Source organism: Atractosteus spatula, chromosome 2 (assembly GCF_055471065.1).
Source record: "Atractosteus spatula isolate fAtrSpa1 chromosome 2, fAtrSpa1.hap1, whole genome shotgun sequence".
NCBI classification, from domain to species: domain Eukaryota; kingdom Metazoa; phylum Chordata; class Actinopteri; order Semionotiformes; family Lepisosteidae; genus Atractosteus; species Atractosteus spatula.
The window spans coordinates 3,355,897-3,376,149 of NC_142707.1; the positions used below are offsets into that span (position 1 = coordinate 3,355,897).

Consider the following 20,253-nt stretch of genomic DNA (forward strand, 5'->3'; position numbering starts at 1 on the left):
CTCTCACACTAGCACAGGAGTCTGCCTTGAAAACACACCCTCCTTTCTGCCCGCGCTGCTGTTATCGGCACACCCTCAACCAGACAATCTGCACTGGGGCCTTGGGCTCCGGCCCTGGGGGTCTGTAGGCCTGGAGTTTGTGTGGGTTTCCTCCTGCGGGCAGGAGATGTGCTGGTAGGTTCATTGGCCCTGGTGTGAGGGCGTGTGTGTTTGAGTCTGTGTCTGACCTGCGGTGGACTGGGGACTCACGCCCAGTGCTGGCCAGGATGGGCTCAGGTCCCCTGTGACCCTCTAATGGATAAAGTGCATTTAGATTTTAACATAGAGAGAGCTATATTAACAATTCTCTCTCCATTGTATTAGCTATAGTCTCTGTGCAATATAGTCCTCTCTCCACTATATGAACTATGCCATCTGTGCTATATTAACTGTGTTCTCTCCACTACTGTATATTAACTATGTCCTCTGTAATATATTAACTGTGTTCTCTCAACTGTATTAACTATGACATTTGTGCTGTATTACAGTGTTCTCTTTGTTGTATTATCAATACTCTTTTTGCTGTATAAACACTGCTCTCTCTACCATATTAACTGTACCCTTTGCTGCACTGACATTGCTCTCCACACTGTATTGTCGATGCTCTCTCTGTGCAATATTAACAGTCTTCTCTCTACTATATTAACTATACCTTCTGTGCAATATTAACTGTGCAATATTGCTCTCTCCACTGTATTAACTGTACACTATGTGCTATATTAACAGTGTTCTATCCACCCTATTAACAATAATTTCTATATTATGTTAACTATAACCCCTGTGCTATATTAACCATGTTCTCTCCACTGTATTAACTATACCCTCTGTGCTATATTAACTGTGTTCTCTCCACTATATTAAGATACCTTCTGTGCTATATTAACAGTGATCTCCAAACTGTATTGTCAATACTCTCTCTGTGCTATATTAACCGTGTTCTCTCCACTGTATTAACTATACTCTCTGTGCTATATTAACAGTGCTCTCCATACTGAATTGTCAATACTCTCACGGTGCTTTATTAACAGTGTTCTCTCCACTGTATTAACTATACTCCATACGCTACATTCACTATACCCCTGTGCCATATAATCTTCCTCCTCCTCCTCTCTCCGGTCTGCAGGTGGGGGGAAGTGTGAGGTCATCGCTGCTCACCGATGCTGTAACAGGAATCGGATCGAGGAGCGCTCCCAGACCATCAAGTGCTCCTGTCTGCCGGGGAAAGTGGCCGGCACCACACGGAACCGGCCCTCCTGCGTCGACGGTAACCCGCACACACCGATCCAGAGAGCAACAACACACACAGACACAACACGGCAACAATAACAGGATCAACTGGCAGAGCTGGCGAGCACAGAAAAACTAAATAATACTCATGTTTTAGCACAAGGAGCAGCCTACGGAAATGTTATGGAAAAAGTCTCCCATCTTTCTGTAAATTCCTCCCTCTCTCCCAAACACAAATTCAAGGAGCTTTATTGCCGTGATTAGTGAATTACAGTGTCCCCGAAGTAATAACAATGAGCAAAATCATTTACAGACATTCTCAACAAAAACATATGATTAGACAGTTACAGACACTCTCACACACGCTGTCTCCCTGACCGACCGCTGCAGCGCTGCCAAAGCAATAAGAGGCTCTTGCAGCAGAAAGCCCTGTTGTTTTTAGAGAGCCTGTCGGGCTGTGACAGGAGATCGCGTACGGAGCTGGCAGTAGCCCTGTTCTCGTGGGGCTGGAGGGGGTCCTGGGTCTGGCAGGTGTGGGCATGCTGGGATGTGCTCTGTCCTGCAGGAGAACGTGGGAGCTGGCGGGTCAGTCCAGCCCCTTACCCCCTCTCTCTTTCAGCTTCCATCGTGACGGGGAAGTGGTGGTGTGAGATGGAGCCGTGTCTGGAGGGCGAGGAGTGCAAGACCCTGCCTGATAATTCGGGGTGGATGTGCTCGACAGGCAACCGCATCAAAACCACGAAGGTCTGACTGTCATCATTACTCACCGCTGTCCACTGTCCCACAGTGTAGCTCTCAGCTACACCCTGTACCCCACTGTCTTACACACAGTACCCCACTATCCTACCCCTCTTCCCACTCAACTACACCCCATATCCCATTTCCGTCCAACCTGCACCCCAGTGCTGAATCCCTCCATCCGTCTCCTTTACACCCCTACCCCACTCCCCTTCGTCTCGTAACGCACTCCCTTAAACCCCAAACCCACTCACCCCACCGCTCAGTGTCCTACCCCCACAGCCAGTCCCCTGCACCCCACCGCACCACTCCCCCATATCTCTCCTGTGCCGTACGAGCGTGCCGAGACGCAGGAAGAGCGATGGGGACTCCCACAGAATTTTGACATATTGATTTTTAAATGCACAACGTGTTTTTTGTCTGAGCCCAGCCGGTTAACCACGGGGGAAGAGATGTATTTAATTGCACGCCCACAGGTTTATTGGCGGTGCACTTGCCACATCAATACGGCAGTCCCACTGCAGTCCTTACAGCCGTGACGCAGCCAAGACCTTTAAAACACGGCGCTAGTGACAGCAGAGGCGTTTCAGATCCTCCTACCTAGAACCCCCCATTGGTTCATGAGGTTTAACACAGAAAGCAGAGCACAGACGTATATGGACAGTGCACAGTGCTCATTTTAAGCAGATACGGGGGCAGTGCAGGCCTGCAAGTGGGGTTGCATTATTGCTCCTCTTTCAAAAGAAGAGAGAGACCCAGTTCCAGTTCCAGCCGCCTTCCTCTCTGATCGTTGCATTGGCAATCTCGTTAGCACCTTGTGTGCTGACTGGCTCCTCTCTGCCACCGGTTCCTAACGCCTGCGGCTCGGCTCGCGGCAGGATTCGGGCTGCGTCTCGAGGGCAAGGACATGTCGTTATTATCGGGCTCGTTAGCGTTGCTCGTTTCCGCTGCGGAGGTGTCGGAGACGGCACTTTCACTCCTGCGCGTGTGACAGCTGCCCTCCCTCTCCCTGCAAGCGCGGTTCATGGATTAATTCGCCGTCACCTGCTGTGGTGGGTCTAGCTTTAGTGCACACCCAGCCCGAGACGGAATCGCCGGCTGTTTCTCACGACAGACCGAGCTCCTCCGCCCCGCCCCGTCCTTTCGGCCGGGCATATGATCCTCCTGAAAAACCAACTGCGATCATATTCCCGCTCCACATGGATCCACCGGGAGCGTCTGTACATCCCGGCTCGTGGCAGCGAGAACGAGGAAGATCAGACAGGCTCCTCCAGCCCACTGAGCCCTGCAGCGCCATCCAGATACAGGAGGTCTAGTGCCTCCTACTGGGCTACCCGGGTTTGCCCCCCCCCCCGACACACACACACACACAAGTGACCAGCCTGGCGCCTGGGGGCCGGCAGCGATCCCAGCTCCCCCTCTTATTACCGGAGCCTGGATACTTTCGCCCGGCAGGCTTCACGGCCCTCTGGCACACCCTCACCTGCTGGGACAATCCGGCACGCTCCTGCTGGCCTTCCGCTTTCCCAGCCGGAAAGGGGGCGTGAGAGGCGAACGAGAATCCAGAGGCTGCAAACTGATTTCAGCAGCTCCAGGTGGGTGAGGAAGCCCACGCGTCAGATCCCGGCAGGCAGAGGAGGACGCTGCTGTAATGAGGGCTTAGACAGGAGGCGCCTTGTTCCACTGCTTAGCAGCTGTCTGGGACAACCTTCCCAGCTGCCTGGCTCAGGTGCTTCAGGGAACGGCAGGGAAGGGTTCAGGAACCGATGAGCTCCGGAGCAGTGAAGGGAACTGGAGCCACGGCTGTAAGGTCTCCACACCTAGATCCCACACTAGTTCATCGCTTTAGACAGCTCATCACGCTCCTCTGTTTGTCTGTTTTGCATAGATCCACCAGCGGCTCTGAAAGGTTCCGGTAGGTTCCGGTCCGCTCTCTCCCGCGTTCCTGGGGCTCCCCGCCGCGAGGGGGGTGGGGGTCGAGACCCTTGGAGATCACCTGGGATTCCCGGAGCGTGGACAGAACCGAGAGGGGCTCTGCCGGGGGGGGGTCTCTGAGCAGGGGGAACTGCAGGTGGAGGCAGCGTTGCCCCGGGGAGTGTTATAATCGTCGCGCGCCCCCAGTCTCCAGGACTCCAGGACTCCAGGACATATCTGCTGCCACCACAGATTTTAGGGGACTAAAAACCAGAACCTGTAGCCAGAAGAAGTGGGAGGACGGAGGTCCTGGAGACCTGGACGAGACAGCGCTTTCCGATGAGCCAATCAATTCAACCCAAGACAGTTTGAAGGATATCTCTAAAAGCAATTATCTGGAAGGATTAGAAACGTTCCTGGTGGAAAACCTGGACACACATAGCCCTTCGGGCCCGGGTGAGGAGTCGCTGCCGCAGAGCGCAGAGGTGCTCCTGACCGCACAGCTGGCCATTACTGACCCACTGGGCGGACGCTCTGTCTAACACAACTGGCATTTCCACCCATTTATACTCCGGGCCACTTTACTGGACCAGTTTGTTGGAAACAGCACACTCAGCAGTACACCAGCTGAGGTCTCAGGTGGGATATGGATCCAGAGCCCTGCGCTGCTCTCCTCTCTGGACTAACGGATCGATACAGCCAGCAGGGGAGCAGCAGGAGGCAGGTGAGCCACACCAGCGGCAGAGAGGAGCCAGGCAGCACGCAAGGTGCCAGCCTCCGGCGAGAGAGCCAGCTGGACTGCTGGTTCCGATCCGGTTCTGGCCTGGTCTCATGACAGTCAAGCCCTCAACCCAAATGACTGAGCGCTTCGGTGTCCCCGAGGTTCCTGCAGCACGAAGAACAGGGAAAGCAAAGACTTCTGCAACTGGGACACCAGCCTTCCTGTTTTCAGTTCCCAGTACGAGGCTCCGGACCCTGGGAGACCCTGGGACACCAGGCTTCCCGTTTTCAGTTCCCAGTACGAGGCTCCGGACCCTGGGAGACCCTGGGACACCAGGCTTCCTGTTCTGTTGCTCCAGGACTGTGGAGTGATCTCCCGGTCAGTCCGCACTTTCAAAACCCGTCTCAAAATCACTCTTTTAATTCTGTTTAATTTACGTGCTTGGACGCGTTTAGCTGTCACTATTGTTTTCCTGTACAGTGCCGTGAAAGGCGCTATATGAAATAAAGGTGGCTGTTATGTCCGCCATAACCATCTGGGAGACGCGATGGGGCTCTCGGGAGGACTGTGGAAGACGGCCGGGGGGTCGGAGGGTGAACTGCACGCCAGAGACTCCTTCCCGGCTGAACTGGCACAATGAAAGATCAGGCAGGTCAAGTGACGCAGGAGGTCTCAACACATCAGACTTATCCTGGGCCTCAGGACTGGGCTGGGCTGGGCCGGGCCCCCACTGAAACAGAAAAGCACAGCTTTGCTGACGGACGATGACAATGCTGTCAACAGTGGGCACAGGCCACCAGGCTTAACTTCTACAGCTGTTCATGGGACAACAGGGGTGACATCTGAAGTACAAGACCCTGAGATTAGCCCTGTGGAAACAGTTTGCTGATGCTGACAAAGACGTCCCCCCAAAAAAATGTTTTTCAACCGGTGAGGCAACATCGATATGATTCAACCACAAAATACTTTATTTAAAAATTTAAAAACTTTTTTCAGCATTATAAATAAAATCTGTTCAGAAAACTACAAGCATTGTCTTTATGCTTCCATTTTTTAGCCCTAAAAACAAAAACACAAGTTTACAAACCCCCTAACGCCTTTTATGCAAACACTTTTTTACAAGAGACAGAAGGTGGAGATGAGGAGGGAGAGAGGGGGGTGGTGTACTACAGAACAGTGCTGAATTTAAATTGAGGGTGCACGATTCATACCATTTTTGGGGAGCAGTACAAAAAATACATACACATTGGGTTGGCTTAAGAATGCACAACTCCACATCATAACGTGATATTTATTCCATGATTCCCCTCACTGTCTTGATACAAGCCAAAGACATTACATCGACAAATTAGCATCACATTGTAGTATCAATTGTCACTGCTCAATGCCAACTATAAATAAAAATGAGGCTCCTTGCAGTAACACTTAAGCAGTATAATTAAAAAGCACTACAAGTCTCTATAGTGACAAATGATGGTCCAAGAACAGCATTTTCAATAAACGGCTAATTGAAATTAGCTTAAAAAACATCAATGCTGGATGTCCTTTCCTGCAAATGCTGTAACTGTATTTAGTTGATTGATTAATCAATCAAAACGTCATGCTCTCTCATTTCAGTGCAGCTATTACATTCTTTTCAAAATGGAGGCTTCATAATGCAGCACAGTCCTGTGAAATCAACGCCGTTTCCCTTTCCACGCCTGTCGCAGCTGTAACTGAGGTACACGCTAGCCTTGGGGTTAAAGGAGAGGACAGGAAATCGGGGACAAACAGCACCGACTCTGTGAACTGCAGGTCCCAGACGGCCAGCTGTGCTCCTGGATACCCCCAGCTCTGTGGTACCTCAGAAATGCACCATGTGAACTTCCCCTCCAGTCTCCCGTCTCGACCCCCCGCTGAAGGGCTGGGTTCAAAACGAAAAACGAAGAGACCCAGAAGCTCCTGAGGACCAGGCCGGGCAACGCCATCCTCACCGTCCTCTCCAGGGAAGCAGATCGGGGCTTACAGCTCCACCTGCTGGCGGGTCTTTGCTTACACGCAGCTTTTTATCCCTGTAAAAAACACCGACCAGCACTTGCAACCGTGAGGTCGCTCGCTCGGCCTCACTTCGTACGCATGGTGCTGCACGCCAGAGGCAAAGATAAAAAACCGTCTCTTCTCTGTGGAGCTGTGGGGAAGGCAGTGACATACGTGTCGCTGTCTATGACGCGGGTGTCGAGTGTTTCAGCGAGAGCGCGGGGCCTCGGGGGGCCTGCCTGTCAACGCCACCCTTATCAGTTCCCTGCTAGGCAGCTCAGTGCCAGGACGCAAATGGGGCTGTGAATCACTTCGCCACAAGGTAAAAAAATTCCCCTAAAACCCCATGTGAGCAATTTTTGTTTATTCTGCAAAAATGCTATTTTTCATCCCGTTTCATAAACTGTCTGCTCAAACAGCCTCTGCTGCTGCATATGTGTTAGCGCTACTGTCTCAAATTTGTCAGTTAAAGAGCCCTACTGCTCCTCCTGCCACTTTGTGACTGGTGTTCTGTCCACTGTGGGCTGTAAACAGCAGAGCTGGAGGACAGAGAGAGAACATAGCACAGCCTGTTGGGACAGCCCGTCAGGAGAGAGAGAGCACAGCCTGTCGGGAGAGAGAGAGAGCACAGCCTGTTAGGACAGTCCATCAAGAGTGAGACAGTACAGCCTGCTGGGACAAGTGCATGCAGGCATGAAAAATAAAGCAGGATCAACAGTCCCAAATCTGAGATGAACCCTGAGTTGCAGTACTAAAATCCAGCATATGACAGTAGGAACTGCGCTTTCAGTATGGGGTTCTCATTAACCCCCAATAGCACCAATTTAACACGTGCTTCTTCATACATATGTAGACATTAATGACTGTCCTGGGTTCGACACACCTGGACCTGTGGGCTGCAGGCTGAAAAGCGGGGCTGCTCAACTTCCAAGCCCGGCACTGCAGCACCAACCGCACTCTGACCGCTTGTTCGGCTGGTCCTGAACCCTCACGGCCCGTGACCCAGCGCAGGACCAGACCGGACCGCTTCACCGGCTGCGGCGGGGCACAGGCGCTGCGTAAGAACAGCGCCAGCAGGGTGACACGCCAGCGGACTCTCGCTACGCGCGAGTGGTGCGTCCACGCTCAGAAGAGCAAACTCCGGGCGTGCAAACGGGATCGAGTTCTGCTCCGGTTATTTTTCTTACTCCCCGAGTCCAAAACGAGCTTTTCCAGGCCCTCTGACAGGCCTCCCGTTCTCTTCAATTTGCAGTTTATCCAAAAAGGCATAGAAACGCAGAATCTAAGAGATGGAGATGCGAAGTCTGACAGTTTGTCTTTTGTTGCTCAGAGAGCGGGGATCGATCCGGATCTGATTTGTTCTGCTCCAAGTCTAAATACACAACGACACTGTTTCAGGCCTGTAAAGGGAATCTCCCAGCGTGCTCTGGGGGAAGGCCCTGCCAGTGTCCCAGAGCAGCTTCCTGGCTGTCTGTCTCTCCCTCTCTCCTCCTGTTGGTCTGTCTACCCGGGTCACAGTGAGAGTGCCTGCTGCCCAAGGTCCGGTTCCAGGCCCTACTGGTACTGTCCAAACCCGCGGTACCCCTGCTGCTGGCTCGGGTCCTTCGGGGGGAGCTGGCTTGGGTCTTCGACGAACGGGCTCGCTGCAGGAGAGACACACAGGCGAGCGCCGGGCGTGAGATGGCACCGGCTCTCCCACGATGAGCAGGAAGCTCTCGATGCGAGCGAGCAGGCGGAGTTGGGCGGGGGGGGGGGGGGGGGGGAGTGTACTCACGGTTCTGGAACTGCTGGGCGGTGTATCTGGTGAGCAGGATGCCGAAGCCCTCAATCAGAGCCAAAAGGACCCCTCCCATCATGGCAGAGCCCACCATGGCCAGCGGGCCGCCTGGGAGAGGACACACACACACACAAACAGACGTCAGCCTTGCTGCCTGGGCACAGGGGCTCACTGCATAGTGACCGGGCTGCGGGACGCCAGCACCAGTCACAGGGGGGGGGAGCTGGAGCCCGTCCCCTTATGACACAGACAGACGTGTCTGGTTAACTCGCCACTGATTCGACTTCTGGTGCACATTCTGCTCAAGAACCTAAGGACTTAAAAGATCTCAAAACTAGTAAACTTGTTTTTCCTGCTGAGTGTTTTATGGCGAGCTAATTTACTAATTTTCCTGGTGAATGTTTTAAGGTGACCTAGTTCACCAGCTGCACTGTTTTTTTGCATTTTATGGTGAGCTAGTTGACTAGTTTTCCTGGCGAGTGTCTTCCTGGCGAGCTAGTTGACTAGTTTTCCTGGCGAGTGTCTTCCTGGTGAGTGTCTTCCTGGCGAGCTAGTTGACTAGTTTTCCTGGCGAGTGTCTTCCTGGCGAGCTAGTTGACTAGTTTTCCCGGCGAGCTAGTTGACTAGTTTTCCCGGAGAGTATCTTCTAGTTGACTAGTTTTCCCGGAGAGTGTCTTCTAGTTGACTAGTTTTCCTGGTGAGCTAGTTGACTAGTTTTCCCGGAGAGTATCTTCTAGTTGACTAGTTTTCCCGGAGAGTGTCTTCTAGTTGACTAGTTTTCCCGGCGAGCGTCAATGCACGGCCTGCCGCCGGCCTCTTGACCGCTGACTGGTGTCCCCGTGCTGCGGCGCGGCGGCGCGGTCACTCACTGCGTGCGGCCAGCACGGCCCCCGTCATGGCGCCGCTGGTGATGGAGTTCCAGGGGTCCTCCTTGCCCCGCAGCTTCACCAGGCTGCAGTCGATCGTGGAGAAGAGCCCGCCCCACACCGCGAAACTGCCTGGCAAGACACACACACACCGCAGGGCGTCACCCTGGAGTGGTCACTGAGCAAGTTTCACAGGGAGATACCGTATTGCAAGCCAACACCAGACACTGGCAGGGGAGCTTGCACGTCTTTCTTAACTGGGGGCAAAGGTGCACTGATAGACTGGAGTTTGATATGCTCCATCATGCTTCACATGTGCAAAGAGACAGCACAATAAACCTGCTTTGCTATACTGCAAAAATGCATCTCATTTGTTTTAACTCTTTATCGTGATTTTTTTCGCTTTTTTGTATAATGTTTTGCGTTGTGTTGTATTATAGACTTGTGTTAGAATGGCCTACTTTTTGTAACAAAGCGTAACTTTAATACTGTGTATTACACTGTGTGAGACCTGAAAAGTTTGTACTTTGTACAACTTTTGTACAAAAATCTAGAAAAAAACTGAATATCCTACCAGGATATTCTGGTGTCTGAAGGTGAACATCTCACCTTGTAATTTACAAATCAATGAATATTAAATACAGTACTGTACAGATCTGAAACCCCATTATCTAAATTCCTGAATGCACCAGCTCACAACTTGTGGTCTGAGGACCCCTTGTGGACAGTTATGTTACTACAGGGCATAGTAGAGAGAGGTGATGAGAAACATCCAGTCTTTGAAGCTATCTTGATAGGCTACTCAACACACACATAGTCACACACACACCGGCACTGTCGTGCTTGGTATTTATAAATATATTGAGTTCATGAATAAGAATTTAGAAATTGAAGGTGCATATATCACAAATGTTGACAGTGTGTGTTTATCATGTCTCTGTGTCGCAGCTCTTATTGTGCCAGAGCTCTGCATATAACAGAGCGTTATAAAAACCAGAAACAAAGAGGGTCCGTACGCGAGGGCAGTCAGGGGCCTGCTGTACGGGACACTGCTCCGAGACACTGCGAGAGAGGGAAAAGGGGAGCAGCCTAACCGCAGCTGCGTAAAGCAGACTGAGGGGTGACACTCACCTCCGATTTGGGGCGCCCGGATTCTGACGGCTTTGGCGCTGCCCCTCAGCCTGTGTCGCATGCCCTGCACAGAGAAACGCATCTCTGTTAGCTGCGGTTTCCCCTCAGAGACAAGACCAAGCAGTACCATACTGGGAGTCCCCCGTGGCCATGACGATCTCAGAAACACTGTGTATATGCACTGCAAGAACAGTGGAAGCTGTACAGTGCTCGTACAGCACTTTCTCCTTGCCCAGCGGTTATCTGCTGTGGTACTGGAGAATGACTGGCACGCAGTACGAACAGAACAGCAGCGCTCAGAGAAAAGCCAGAACAGGCTGCTGTGGTCCTGGAGAGTTGACATCAATCCTACCTGACAACTGAAGACAGTTAAATTGAAATTCTTCCCTGGAGCAGCTGTTAAACAGTTAACTGAGCTCCGCCGTGCAGAGCAGGCGAGAGTCTTCCTCTACTCACCACAGGCGCGTTGCGGAAGCCTTTGAGGGCCTGAAAGATGCCCCCTCCTATCGCCCCCATCGTGAACGCTCCCCCACAGTCATCCACTATCCTCCACGGACTGCAGAGGGAGACAGATCAGGGAGTGTTACAGGGAAGAAGAGGGATAGGGAGTGGCAGGGTGGGGGAGAAGAGGAGGGAACGTTGGGAAGGAAAAGGGAGATCGGAAAGAGAGGGAGGGGGCAGGGGCACGAGAGGTTAGGAGGACAGGGAGAGGGAGAGGGAGAGGGAGAAGGGCAGAGTTGAAGGACAGATTAAGAGACGGAGGAAAGAAAAGGATGGGAGAAATATGGGGAGAAATAAAAAAGAGCTATTAACAACCCGTCCAACCAGTATCCAAAAGTCTCGTAATCCTAGTTACGAGAAAAACTCGGAGCCTATTCCAGAACTATAGGGCACAAGGCTACATTACAACCCTGGACAGGACAACAGTCCATCACAGGACACACACACCCTGGACAGGATACCAGTCCAACACAGGACACACACACAAACCCTGGACAGGACACCAGTCCCTCACAGGACACACACACAAACCCTGGACAGGACACCAATCCCTCACAGGTGACACACCCACCCTGGACAGGACACCAGTCCATCACAGGAGAAACACACACCCACCCTGGAAGGAATACTAGTCAATCACAGAAAACCACAACCGAAAAGAATCAACATATTTTACCGTAAGAACACATCAGCGAAGTGTTTAAAAATAACCAAAAGCAAATCACACTGAAATACACTACTGTCAATCCTGCACTGTGTTTATTGTTAATAAAATTAAGATCAATAACGTATACAGCCTATCCGTTTATTCAAAACACAGACGAAAAACTGATACTACAGGTCGAAGAGAAACTGTAAGGAAAACATTTGAAACGCAGCAACTATTACTGTTCACAAAAGGTCGTGAAACACGTAATACGTCAACGTTTTTTAAACAACCTGCGGGAAGAATACTGAAGTTTATCTGAGATTTGACCTGATATTTACAAGCAGCCAAATCGGTATGGTACAGATTAGGACTATCGTTCACAGTTACATAACTAAACAAGCTAAACTAAACCTGACATTAGCAAAAACAGCCATTTCGTGTGGCTAAAAGCCAAATAAACTCGGTATAAAAAAGGTAATAAAACACGAAGCTTAAATACGTTTTTATTATCTACTGCAGCGTTTTAAAAGCTAGCTCTCCACTCGGCTGCACATTACCAGGGCTCTCGAGCATACTCCTCCATCTTAACCACACAAACACAGCACTGGGGGGGCTGATGACGTACGAAGCCGGCAAGGGCAGGCGAAGAAAGCCCTTGTCATGTGACAGGGGTGCACAAACCCTCATTGTTGAAAATATAGAACGTTTCCACGTCTGGCTCAGTTGCATGCGCAGCAGGCGGCCATATTAGTAGAGCTTGAAATTCAGTCCTCGTTAGGCAAACAGTAGAAATCGCAGCGCAGTAACATGAATAGCGTGTTCTAGACGCTCAATAGGAAAAAAATATAGGTCTGTAGAAATTTTATAAACTGAATTTTAGGAGCTGGAATATAAAACACGTACAATATTAATGCACCACTGTAGTGGTGGATGCATGTTTTTGTGTTATTTAGTAGGCACATCCAAATCTATAAAACGGATACAGCCCACTATGCAATAGCAGCAATGCGAGGAGACTGCACGAACCTGTTGTTAATATGACAGGTGGTTGATCTGCTTGAGTGGACATCTATCAATATACTTTTTCTTATGTAAATGCAGATGATGAGCACAAGAAACCAAATATTAGTAACATATGAAGAAGGCTTCACAGCCGAAACGTTGTGTTTTCTCTCTTCTCTTTTCAGCATGGAATAAACCTATTACTTGTTCCTTTAATAACAGAAAGCTTATCAGAACATGTTTTAACTTTATTACACCAGCTGGTGGTTGAAGATTTAAACGGTTTTCAAGAAAAGACTCGTTATGCTATCAGGTATCCTCCGCACTCTACTAAGATGGCGATCCGACTACATTACCTCAATGACGTAATCTTCTCGTGCCTTTTTATCGCCTTGGCGAGCGAACGTTCGTCACGTGACTGCGTGTGCGTGGTACGTCACTTACGCGACGTTGTCGTCGCTTGCTTGTGGCGAGTGTCTAATTTGCAGCGAGAAATTGGAGATTACATTATCAAAATTAAGCCTGTAGGAACGTCAGTGCGGGTTAGAAGCGCATGTGTTGGATAGGAGAGCACCGCGAGTCGGAAAACGGAGCTGTGCTGTATATTTGAGATAAAAAGGCTCAAATCGGAGTAGGGGGTTCAGAGGCAGTTGTGTCGCTGGTCCGCCTGGTTTGTGCGCGGTACTCAAGGTAAGCAGGGTGCTGTCGTGAGCGGCATATCCAGGCTGTTAGACAGAAGCGCCAGAAGGGTGACGGGCGGACGCGGTCGTCTCCTGTAGCTCTTCCAGTGGCTAGCAGCTAGCTAACCGCTCCAGCCGCCTCTCGGAAAGAGCCGCGGCATTGGGGTCCGACAATATGGCTGTGCAGTAACTCTCCCACGACCCGCTCTCTGTGCACACGATGCAGAAGTGCTTTCAGTGTTCAAAGTGGGAGAACCACCTCTGAGGCCTTATAGCAGAGTAACCCTTGATGAAATCAGGCAGCTCCTTAGCACAGTGTCTTTCTCTCTGTGTAGAGGTGTACAGTGCTGTGTGCAGACTGTAGTTCTCTCAGTACAGTATTATACGGTACAGTGCTGTGTAGTTCTCTCAGTACAGTATTATACAGCACAGTGCTGTGTAGTTCTCTCGGTACAGTATTATATAGTGCAGTGCTGTGTAGTTCTCTCAGTACTGTATTATACAGTACAGTGCTGTGTAGTTCTCTCAGTACAGTATTATACGGTACAGGGCTGTGTAGTTCTCTCGGTACAGTATTATTTAGTGCAGTGCTGTGTAGTTCTCTCAGTACAGTTTTATACAGTACAGGGCTGTGTAGTTCTCTCAGTACAGTATTATTTAGTGCAGTGCTGTGTAGTTACCTCAGTACAGTATTATACAGCACAGTGCTGTGTAGTTCTCTCAGTACAGTATTATACAGCACAGTGCTGTGTAGTTCTCTCAGTACAGTTTTATACAGTACAGGGCTGTGTAGTTCTCTCAGTACAGTATTATACAGCACGGTGCTGTGTAGTTCTCTCAGTACAGTATTATACAGCACAGTGCTGTGTAGTTCTCTCAGTACAGTATTATATAGTGCAGGGCTGTGTAGTTCTCTCAGTACAGTATTATATAGTGCAGTGCTGTGTAGTTCTCTCAGTACAGTATTAGACGGTACAGTGCTATGTGCTGACTGTGTCCTGTATGTCCCAGGTTCAAGGATGCCCCTCCCTCCTGCCTTACTGGCTCGTCTGGCCAAGAGAGGAATTCTTAAACAGACGGAGCACGGTGAGTCTCCCAGCCCAGCCTGGATATTAACACAGCCCAGCGCAGCCCAGCCTGCCTGGATATTAACACAACACAGCCCAGCGCAGCCTGCCTGGATATTAACACAGCCCAGCGCAGCCTGGATATTAACACAACACAGCCCAGCGCAGCCTGCCTGGATATTAACACAACACAGCCCAGCGCAGCCTGGATATTAACACAACACAACACAGCCCAGCGCAGCCTGCCTGGATATTAACACAACACAGCCCAGCCCAGCCTGGATATTAACACAACACAGCCCAGCGCAGCCTGCCTGGATATTAACACAACACAACACAGCCCAGCGCAGCCTGCCTGGATATTAACACAACACAGCCCAGCGCAGCCTGGATATTAACACAACACAGCCCAGCGCAGCCTGCCTGGATATTAACACAACACAGCCCAGCGCAGCCTGCCTGGATATTAACACAACACAGCCCAGCGCAGCCTGCCTGGATATTAACACAACACAGCCCAGCGCAGCCTGCCTGGATATTAACACAGCCCAGCGCAGCCTGCCTGGATATTAATACAACACAGCCCAGTGCAGCCTGCCTGGATATTAATACAACACAGCCCAGTGCAGCCTGCCTGGATATTAACACAACACAGCCCAGTGCAGCCTGCCTGGATATTAACACAACGCAGCCCAGCGCAGCCTGGATATTAATACAACACAGCCCAGTGCAGCCTGCCTGGATATTAATACAACACAGCCCAGTGCAGCCTGCCTGGATATTAATACAACACAGCCCAGTGCAGCCTGCCTGGATATTAATACAACACAGCCCAGTGCAGCCTGCCTGGATATTAACACAGCCCAGCGCAGCCTGCCTGGATATTAACACAACCCAGCGCAGCCTGCCTGGATATTAACACAGCCCAACGCAGCCCAGCGCAACCTGGATATTAACACAGCCCAGCGCAGCCTGGATATTAACACAGCGTAGCAAATTTTGGATCTTATCGCATATCTGAATATGAACATAGCTATACAGTAAAGTGCAGCCCAGCACACAGTTCTTTGTACGACACAGCACAGTCTGCTTTACAACGCTACTGGCTAGTCCAGGCACTGATATCTAATTACCAGATGCTAATATTTTAATTGTTAAGATTGAAAGCAGAGCCTGTGTAGGCGAGCCCACTCCAAGAACATGCTGTCAGGACAAGCACGCTGTCCAAGAGCTGAAATTCCAGGTGGACAGGCGTGCGGCCGGGTGTTTCCCTGCTTTCTCACAGACCTCTGCCGTCTTCCCTCCAGAGGCCGAGGAGGAGATCATCGCCGAGGACTACGACGACAACAACGTGGATTACGAGGCCACCCGCGTGGAGAACCTGCCGCCCAGCTGGTACAAGGTGTTCGACCCTGCCTGGTGAGGAGTCCGCCTCTGGCCCGGCAGCCCCCCGTCACCAGTTCACTGCCCTCGCCCAGCCCAGCTGCGGATTGGGCTGGCGAGACGTCAAAACACAAAATCCCTTCTCCGTCACCTCCTCTCTTCCGGGACCCCCTGCAGCGGGGGATACGCGATCCCAGTCCTCGAGGATCTGGGCCCCTGTGGGATTTAGAGGCTCTTTTAATCGGCTAACTGAAGGAAAACAAAAACGGGCCGAATACTTAGTTCAGTCAGTAAAGCAAGGACGTTCAGGCCTGGGCTGAAAACCGGAGGGAGTGGAATTGCCTGCCCCTGGCCAGCAGCCTCCACCTCTTACTGGCTCTCGGTCCTTCCCAGAGTCCTCTGCTTCCCTCTCCTCCGCCGCTGCCGGGCCTTGGCCTGGGGTTCGGGGGCGGGGTCCTGGGTTATAATCCCAGGCTGCTGTGCCCTTGAGCAAGGGCCCTTCACCCACACTGCTCTGGTGAGAGACTCATGGGTACGCATGTGAGCCGGCTTGGATAAGAGTGTCGGCCTAAGCAGTGGTAATTATCTCTTGAAACGCTTTCTCTGCCGCCCCGCAGCGGTCTGCCGTATTACTGGAACGTGGAAACTGACCTGGTGTCCTGGCTGTCCCCCAACGACCCCAGTGCCGTCATCTCCAAAGCAGCCAAGAAGCTCAAAGGTACCGCCGCAGAGCTGCCGTCAGACAGCAAGTCGCAGGCCTGCTCTCCCATCGCACACGCGACCGGGGGGGGTTTGGTGTCGTGCTTTACTCCGAAGATGCTTCTCCGTCACAAGTCCTTGAGGATGCACTTCGTCTAGGGAGTCTGTCGCTTGGGTTGTAGTAGCCATGAGCTCACTCACCGTGATCTCACCCTGCCCTGTCTTTATACAGTACATGTTCCTCTCTGTAGCAGCCAATCCAGAGATCGGAGTGTGGCTTCTTTTCCTCGCTAGTGTCCACCAACCAGGGGAGCTGTGAAAGGAATCGATCAGGTGCTGGCCTGGAGCGCCAGTGGGTCGCCCCCTGCTGGAGGGCGGGGCTGTGGAGACCCAGGCGTCACTCATGGCCCCAGGCAGGGGCGGGGCTTGGGCTGGAGGGCGGGGCTGTGGAGACCCAGGCGTCACTCATGGCCCCAGGCAGGGGCGGGGCTTGGGCTGGAGGGCGGGGCTGTGGAGAGCCAGGCGTCACTCATGGCCCCAGGCAGGGGCGGGGCTTGGGCTGGAGGGCGGGGCTGTGGAGAGCCAGGTGTCACTCATGGCCCCAGGGGTGGGGCTTGGGCTGGAGGGCGGGGCTGTGGAGAGCCAGGTGTCTCTCATGGCCCCAGGGGCGGGGCTTGGGCTGGAGGGCGGGGCTGTGGAGAGCCAGGTGTCTCTCATGGCCCCAGGGGTGGGGCTTGGGCTGGAGGGTGGGGCTGCGGAGAGCCAGGTGTCACTCATGGCCCCAGGGGTGGGGCTTGGGCTGGAGGGTGGGGCTGCGGAGAGCCAGGTGTCACTCATGGCCCCAGGGGCGGGGCTTGAGCTGGAGGGCGGGGCTGTGGAGAGCCAGGTGTCACTCATGGCCCCAGGGGCGGGGCTTGGGCTGGAGGGTGGGGCTGCGGAGAGCCAGGTGTCACTCATGGCCCCAGGGGCGGGGCTTGGGCTGGAGGGTGGGGCTGTGAGACCAGGTGCCTCTCGCTGTCTCCAAACCCTGTTCTGTTGTTCCCTGCAGAGGTCGAGGAGAGGGTGGAATGGGAGGAGGTGAGAGAGAAGAGGCAGCACCGCAGGGAGGACATCGCCCCCTACAGCAAGTTGAAGAGAGGTGCAGACACACGGGCAGTGGGGAGAGGGTGGGAGTGGGGAGTGTGGAGAGTGACAGTCCAGAGCTGCACCTGTTGAGTGGGAGTGGGGAGCTCTCCCACCTCCCACTGTGTCTGAGAGGATGTTTCTCCTGTGTCTGCAGGGAGAGAGCGGAAGGACGAGGAGATGGACCCCATGGACCCCAGTGCTTACTCAGATGCCCCCAGGTGAGTGACCCTGCCCCCTTCTCCCCCCTGCACCTCCCTCACTGCCCATTCACCAGGACCTCCCCCTGCACCTCCCTCACTGCCCATTCACCAGGACCTCCCCCCTGCACCTCCCTCACTGCCCATTCACCAGGACCTCCCCCGCACCTCCCTCAGTACCCATTCACCAGGACCTCCCCCCTGCACCTCCCCCCCTCCCCCCTGCACCTCCCTCACTGCCCATTCACCAGGACCCCCCCTCTCCCCTGCACCTCCCTCACTGCCCATTCACCAGGACCCCCCCTCTCCCCTGCACCTCCCTCACTGCCCATTCACCAGGACCTCCCCCCTGCACCTCCCTCACTGTCCACTCACCAGGACCTCCCTCACTGCCCACTCACCAGGACACCCCCCCTCCCCCCTGCACCTCCCTCACTGCTCATTCACCAGGACCTCCCCCCTGCACCTCCCTCACTGCCAGTTCACCAGGACCTCCCCCCTGCACCTCCCTCACTGCCAGTTCACCAGGACACCCCCCCTCCCCCCTGCACCTCCGTCACTACCCATTCACCAGGACCCCCCCCTCCCCCCTGCACCTCCCTCACTGCCAATTCACCAGGACCCCCCCCCCTTTCCCCCTGCACCTCCCTCACTACCCATTCACCAGGACCCCCCCTCTCCCCTGCACCTCCCTCACTACCCATTCACCAGGACCTCCCCCCTGCACCTCCCTCACTACCCATTCACCAGGATCCCCCCTCTCCCCTGCACCTCCCTCACTGCCCACTCACCAGGACCTCCCCCCTGCACCTCCCTCACTGCCCACTCACCAGGACACCCCCCCTCCCCCCTGCACCTCCCTCACTACCCATTCACCAGGACCCCCCCTGCACCTCCCTCACTGTCCACTCACCAGGACCTCCCCCCTACACCTCCCTCACTGCCCACTCACCAGGACACCCCCCCTCCCCCCTGCACCTCCCTCACTGTCCACTCACCAGGACCTCCCCCCTACACCTCCCTCACTGCCCACTCACCAGGACCCCCCCTCTCCCCTGCACCTCCCTCACTGCCAGTTCACCAGGACCCCCCCTCTCCCCTGCACCTCCCTCACTGCCCATTCACCAGGACCCCCCCTCTCCCCTGCACCTCCCTCACTGCCAGTTCACCAGGACCTCCCCCCTGCACCTCCCTCACTGCCCACTCACCAGGACCTCCCCCCTGCACCTCCCTCACTGCCCACTCACCAGGACACCCCCCCTCCCCCCTCCCCCCTGCACCTCCCTCACTACCCATTCACCAGGACCCCCCCTCTCCCCTGCACCTCCCTCACTGCCAGTTCACCAGGACCTCCCCCCTGCACCTCCCTCACTGCCCACTCACCAGGACCTCCCCCCTGCACCTCCCTCACTGCCCATTCACCAGGACCCCCCCTCTCCCCTGCACCTCCCTCACTGCCAGTTCACCAGCACCTCCCCCGTCTCTCTCCTGCAGGGGCACCTGGTCGACCGGCCTGCCCAAGCGGAACGAGGCGAAGACGGGGGCCGACACCACGGCCGCGGGCCCCCTGTTCCAGCAGAGGCCGTACCCCAGCCCGGGCGCCGTGCTCCGCGCCAACGCCGAGGCCACCCGGGCCAAGGAGTGAGCCGCCCCGCACCGCGACAACCCCACGGGGAGCGCGTCTGCCCGGGTTTCTGCTTCCTGGTTTTTTATTGGTTAACTGAACTAATTACACACGTCGTTGGATCAGCTGTCACTGCTCTGCCGAATGCAGGCTCTTCGCTGGTCATTCTCTCCACCGTTTTCTCGTTGGTGTGTTTTTGAAAATACCCCATCCATACCATCGTAACAACAACAAAGATGATAATCTGGACGGTGCCTCTGGTAAAGCTCCCCTTCAGAGCCTTGCTGTATCCAGGAGCCTGCCTGCGGGAGAGCTTTGCCATACAGCCCATCAGGAGCGAGTGTCCCGGTGGGGTACTTCCTCTCTGCATGCTCTCGGGTTTGTCTGCGTCTGTGCGAGGGGCTCCCCGCTTGGTCCCCTGGAGCAGCGAGAGGCTCCCCAGTCCTACTGCCCCGCAGGGCCCTGGACCTTCATCAGGGGGGCAGCTGAATCCTGTGTGCGCCCTACATGAGTCCTGCTTAGAGCAAGATTCATTTAGGGAGAAGAAATGAGAAGCAGGATCTGGGAATCTGTGTCCCAGGAGACGCCCTTGGTTAGCAGGCTGGTAATCTAGGATTTACGCTAAACGTCCCCTAACCGAATGCGTGTATCATCTTAAAATGTGTGACTAGCAATTTAATGTGATCCGCAAATATTATTTGGATTCAACTGGCTCAGCTTAGGATACAAACCCTGTGCTGTTTGCTGTATATTCTTTTCTATTTTGATAATTTTTCCAAGAATGATCAAATCTCTGAGTTAGGTGTGTTGAATATACACTTCAGAAGAAACATCACTTATTTATGTTTGTTTTTTAGAAAAATAAAGTATTCAGGTTTTGGATACGGATTAAATGTT

General features: G+C 53.4%; 3 protein-coding genes across 3 annotated transcripts; 2 read left to right on the forward strand and 1 right to left on the reverse strand.

The window, feature by feature from the left end:
• The first annotated feature begins 266 nt into the window (after positions 1-266).
• Positions 267-5,663, forward strand: LOC148839011 (chemokine-like protein TAFA-1). Its single transcript, XM_088935458.1, has 4 exons — positions 267-276; positions 1,163-1,303; positions 1,886-2,010; positions 3,893-5,663. The coding sequence occupies exons 1-4, from the start codon at positions 267-269 to the stop codon at positions 3,908-3,910; spliced, it is 294 nt and encodes a 97-aa protein (XP_088791584.1). The 3' UTR covers positions 3,911-5,663.
• Positions 5,585-12,180, reverse strand: timm17b (translocase of inner mitochondrial membrane 17 homolog B (yeast)). The gene is made up of 6 exons (XM_088940385.1): positions 12,137-12,180; positions 10,886-10,985; positions 10,430-10,493; positions 9,302-9,430; positions 8,430-8,540; positions 5,585-8,298 (listed from the first exon to the last, which is right to left on the reverse strand). Exons 1-6 carry the CDS (start codon positions 12,160-12,162, stop codon positions 8,210-8,212), a joined length of 519 nt encoding a protein of 172 aa, XP_088796511.1. The 5' UTR covers positions 12,163-12,180; the 3' UTR covers positions 5,585-8,209.
• An 832-nt stretch (positions 12,181-13,012) lies between these two features.
• On the forward strand, positions 13,013-20,244 carry pqbp1 (polyglutamine binding protein 1). Its single transcript, XM_088940419.1, has 7 exons — positions 13,013-13,271; positions 14,273-14,347; positions 15,636-15,747; positions 16,329-16,429; positions 17,459-17,548; positions 17,690-17,753; positions 19,227-20,244. The coding sequence occupies exons 2-7, from the start codon at positions 14,281-14,283 to the stop codon at positions 19,375-19,377; spliced, it is 585 nt and encodes a 194-aa protein (XP_088796545.1). The 5' UTR covers positions 13,013-13,271; positions 14,273-14,280; the 3' UTR covers positions 19,378-20,244.
• The last annotated feature ends 9 nt before the right edge of the window (positions 20,245-20,253 follow it).

Excerpts from the sequence above, each read along its gene's own strand:
- timm17b (XM_088940385.1), bottom strand. The coding sequence starts at position 12,162 with ATGGAGGAGTATGCTCGAGAGCCCTG. Across the intron at positions 10,494-10,885 it reads GCTTCCGCAACGCGCCTGTG|GGCATGCGACACAGGCTGAG; the intron begins GTGAGTAGAGGA and ends TTCTCTGTGCAG. Across the intron at positions 9,431-10,429 it reads CCGGGCGCCCCAAATCGGAG|GCAGTTTCGCGGTGTGGGGC; the intron begins GTGAGTGTCACC and ends GTGTCTTGCCAG.
- pqbp1 (XM_088940419.1), top strand. The coding sequence starts at position 14,281 with ATGCCCCTCCCTCCTGCCTTACTGGCTCGTCTGGCCAAGAGAGGAATT. Across the intron at positions 16,430-17,458 it reads AGCAGCCAAGAAGCTCAAAG|AGGTCGAGGAGAGGGTGGAA; the intron begins GTACCGCCGCAG and ends TGTTCCCTGCAG. Across the intron at positions 17,549-17,689 it reads CTACAGCAAGTTGAAGAGAG|GGAGAGAGCGGAAGGACGAG; the intron begins GTGCAGACACAC and ends CTGTGTCTGCAG.
- LOC148839011 (XM_088935458.1), top strand. Across the intron at positions 1,304-1,885 it reads CCGGCCCTCCTGCGTCGACG|CTTCCATCGTGACGGGGAAG; the intron begins GTAACCCGCACA and ends TCTCTCTTTCAG.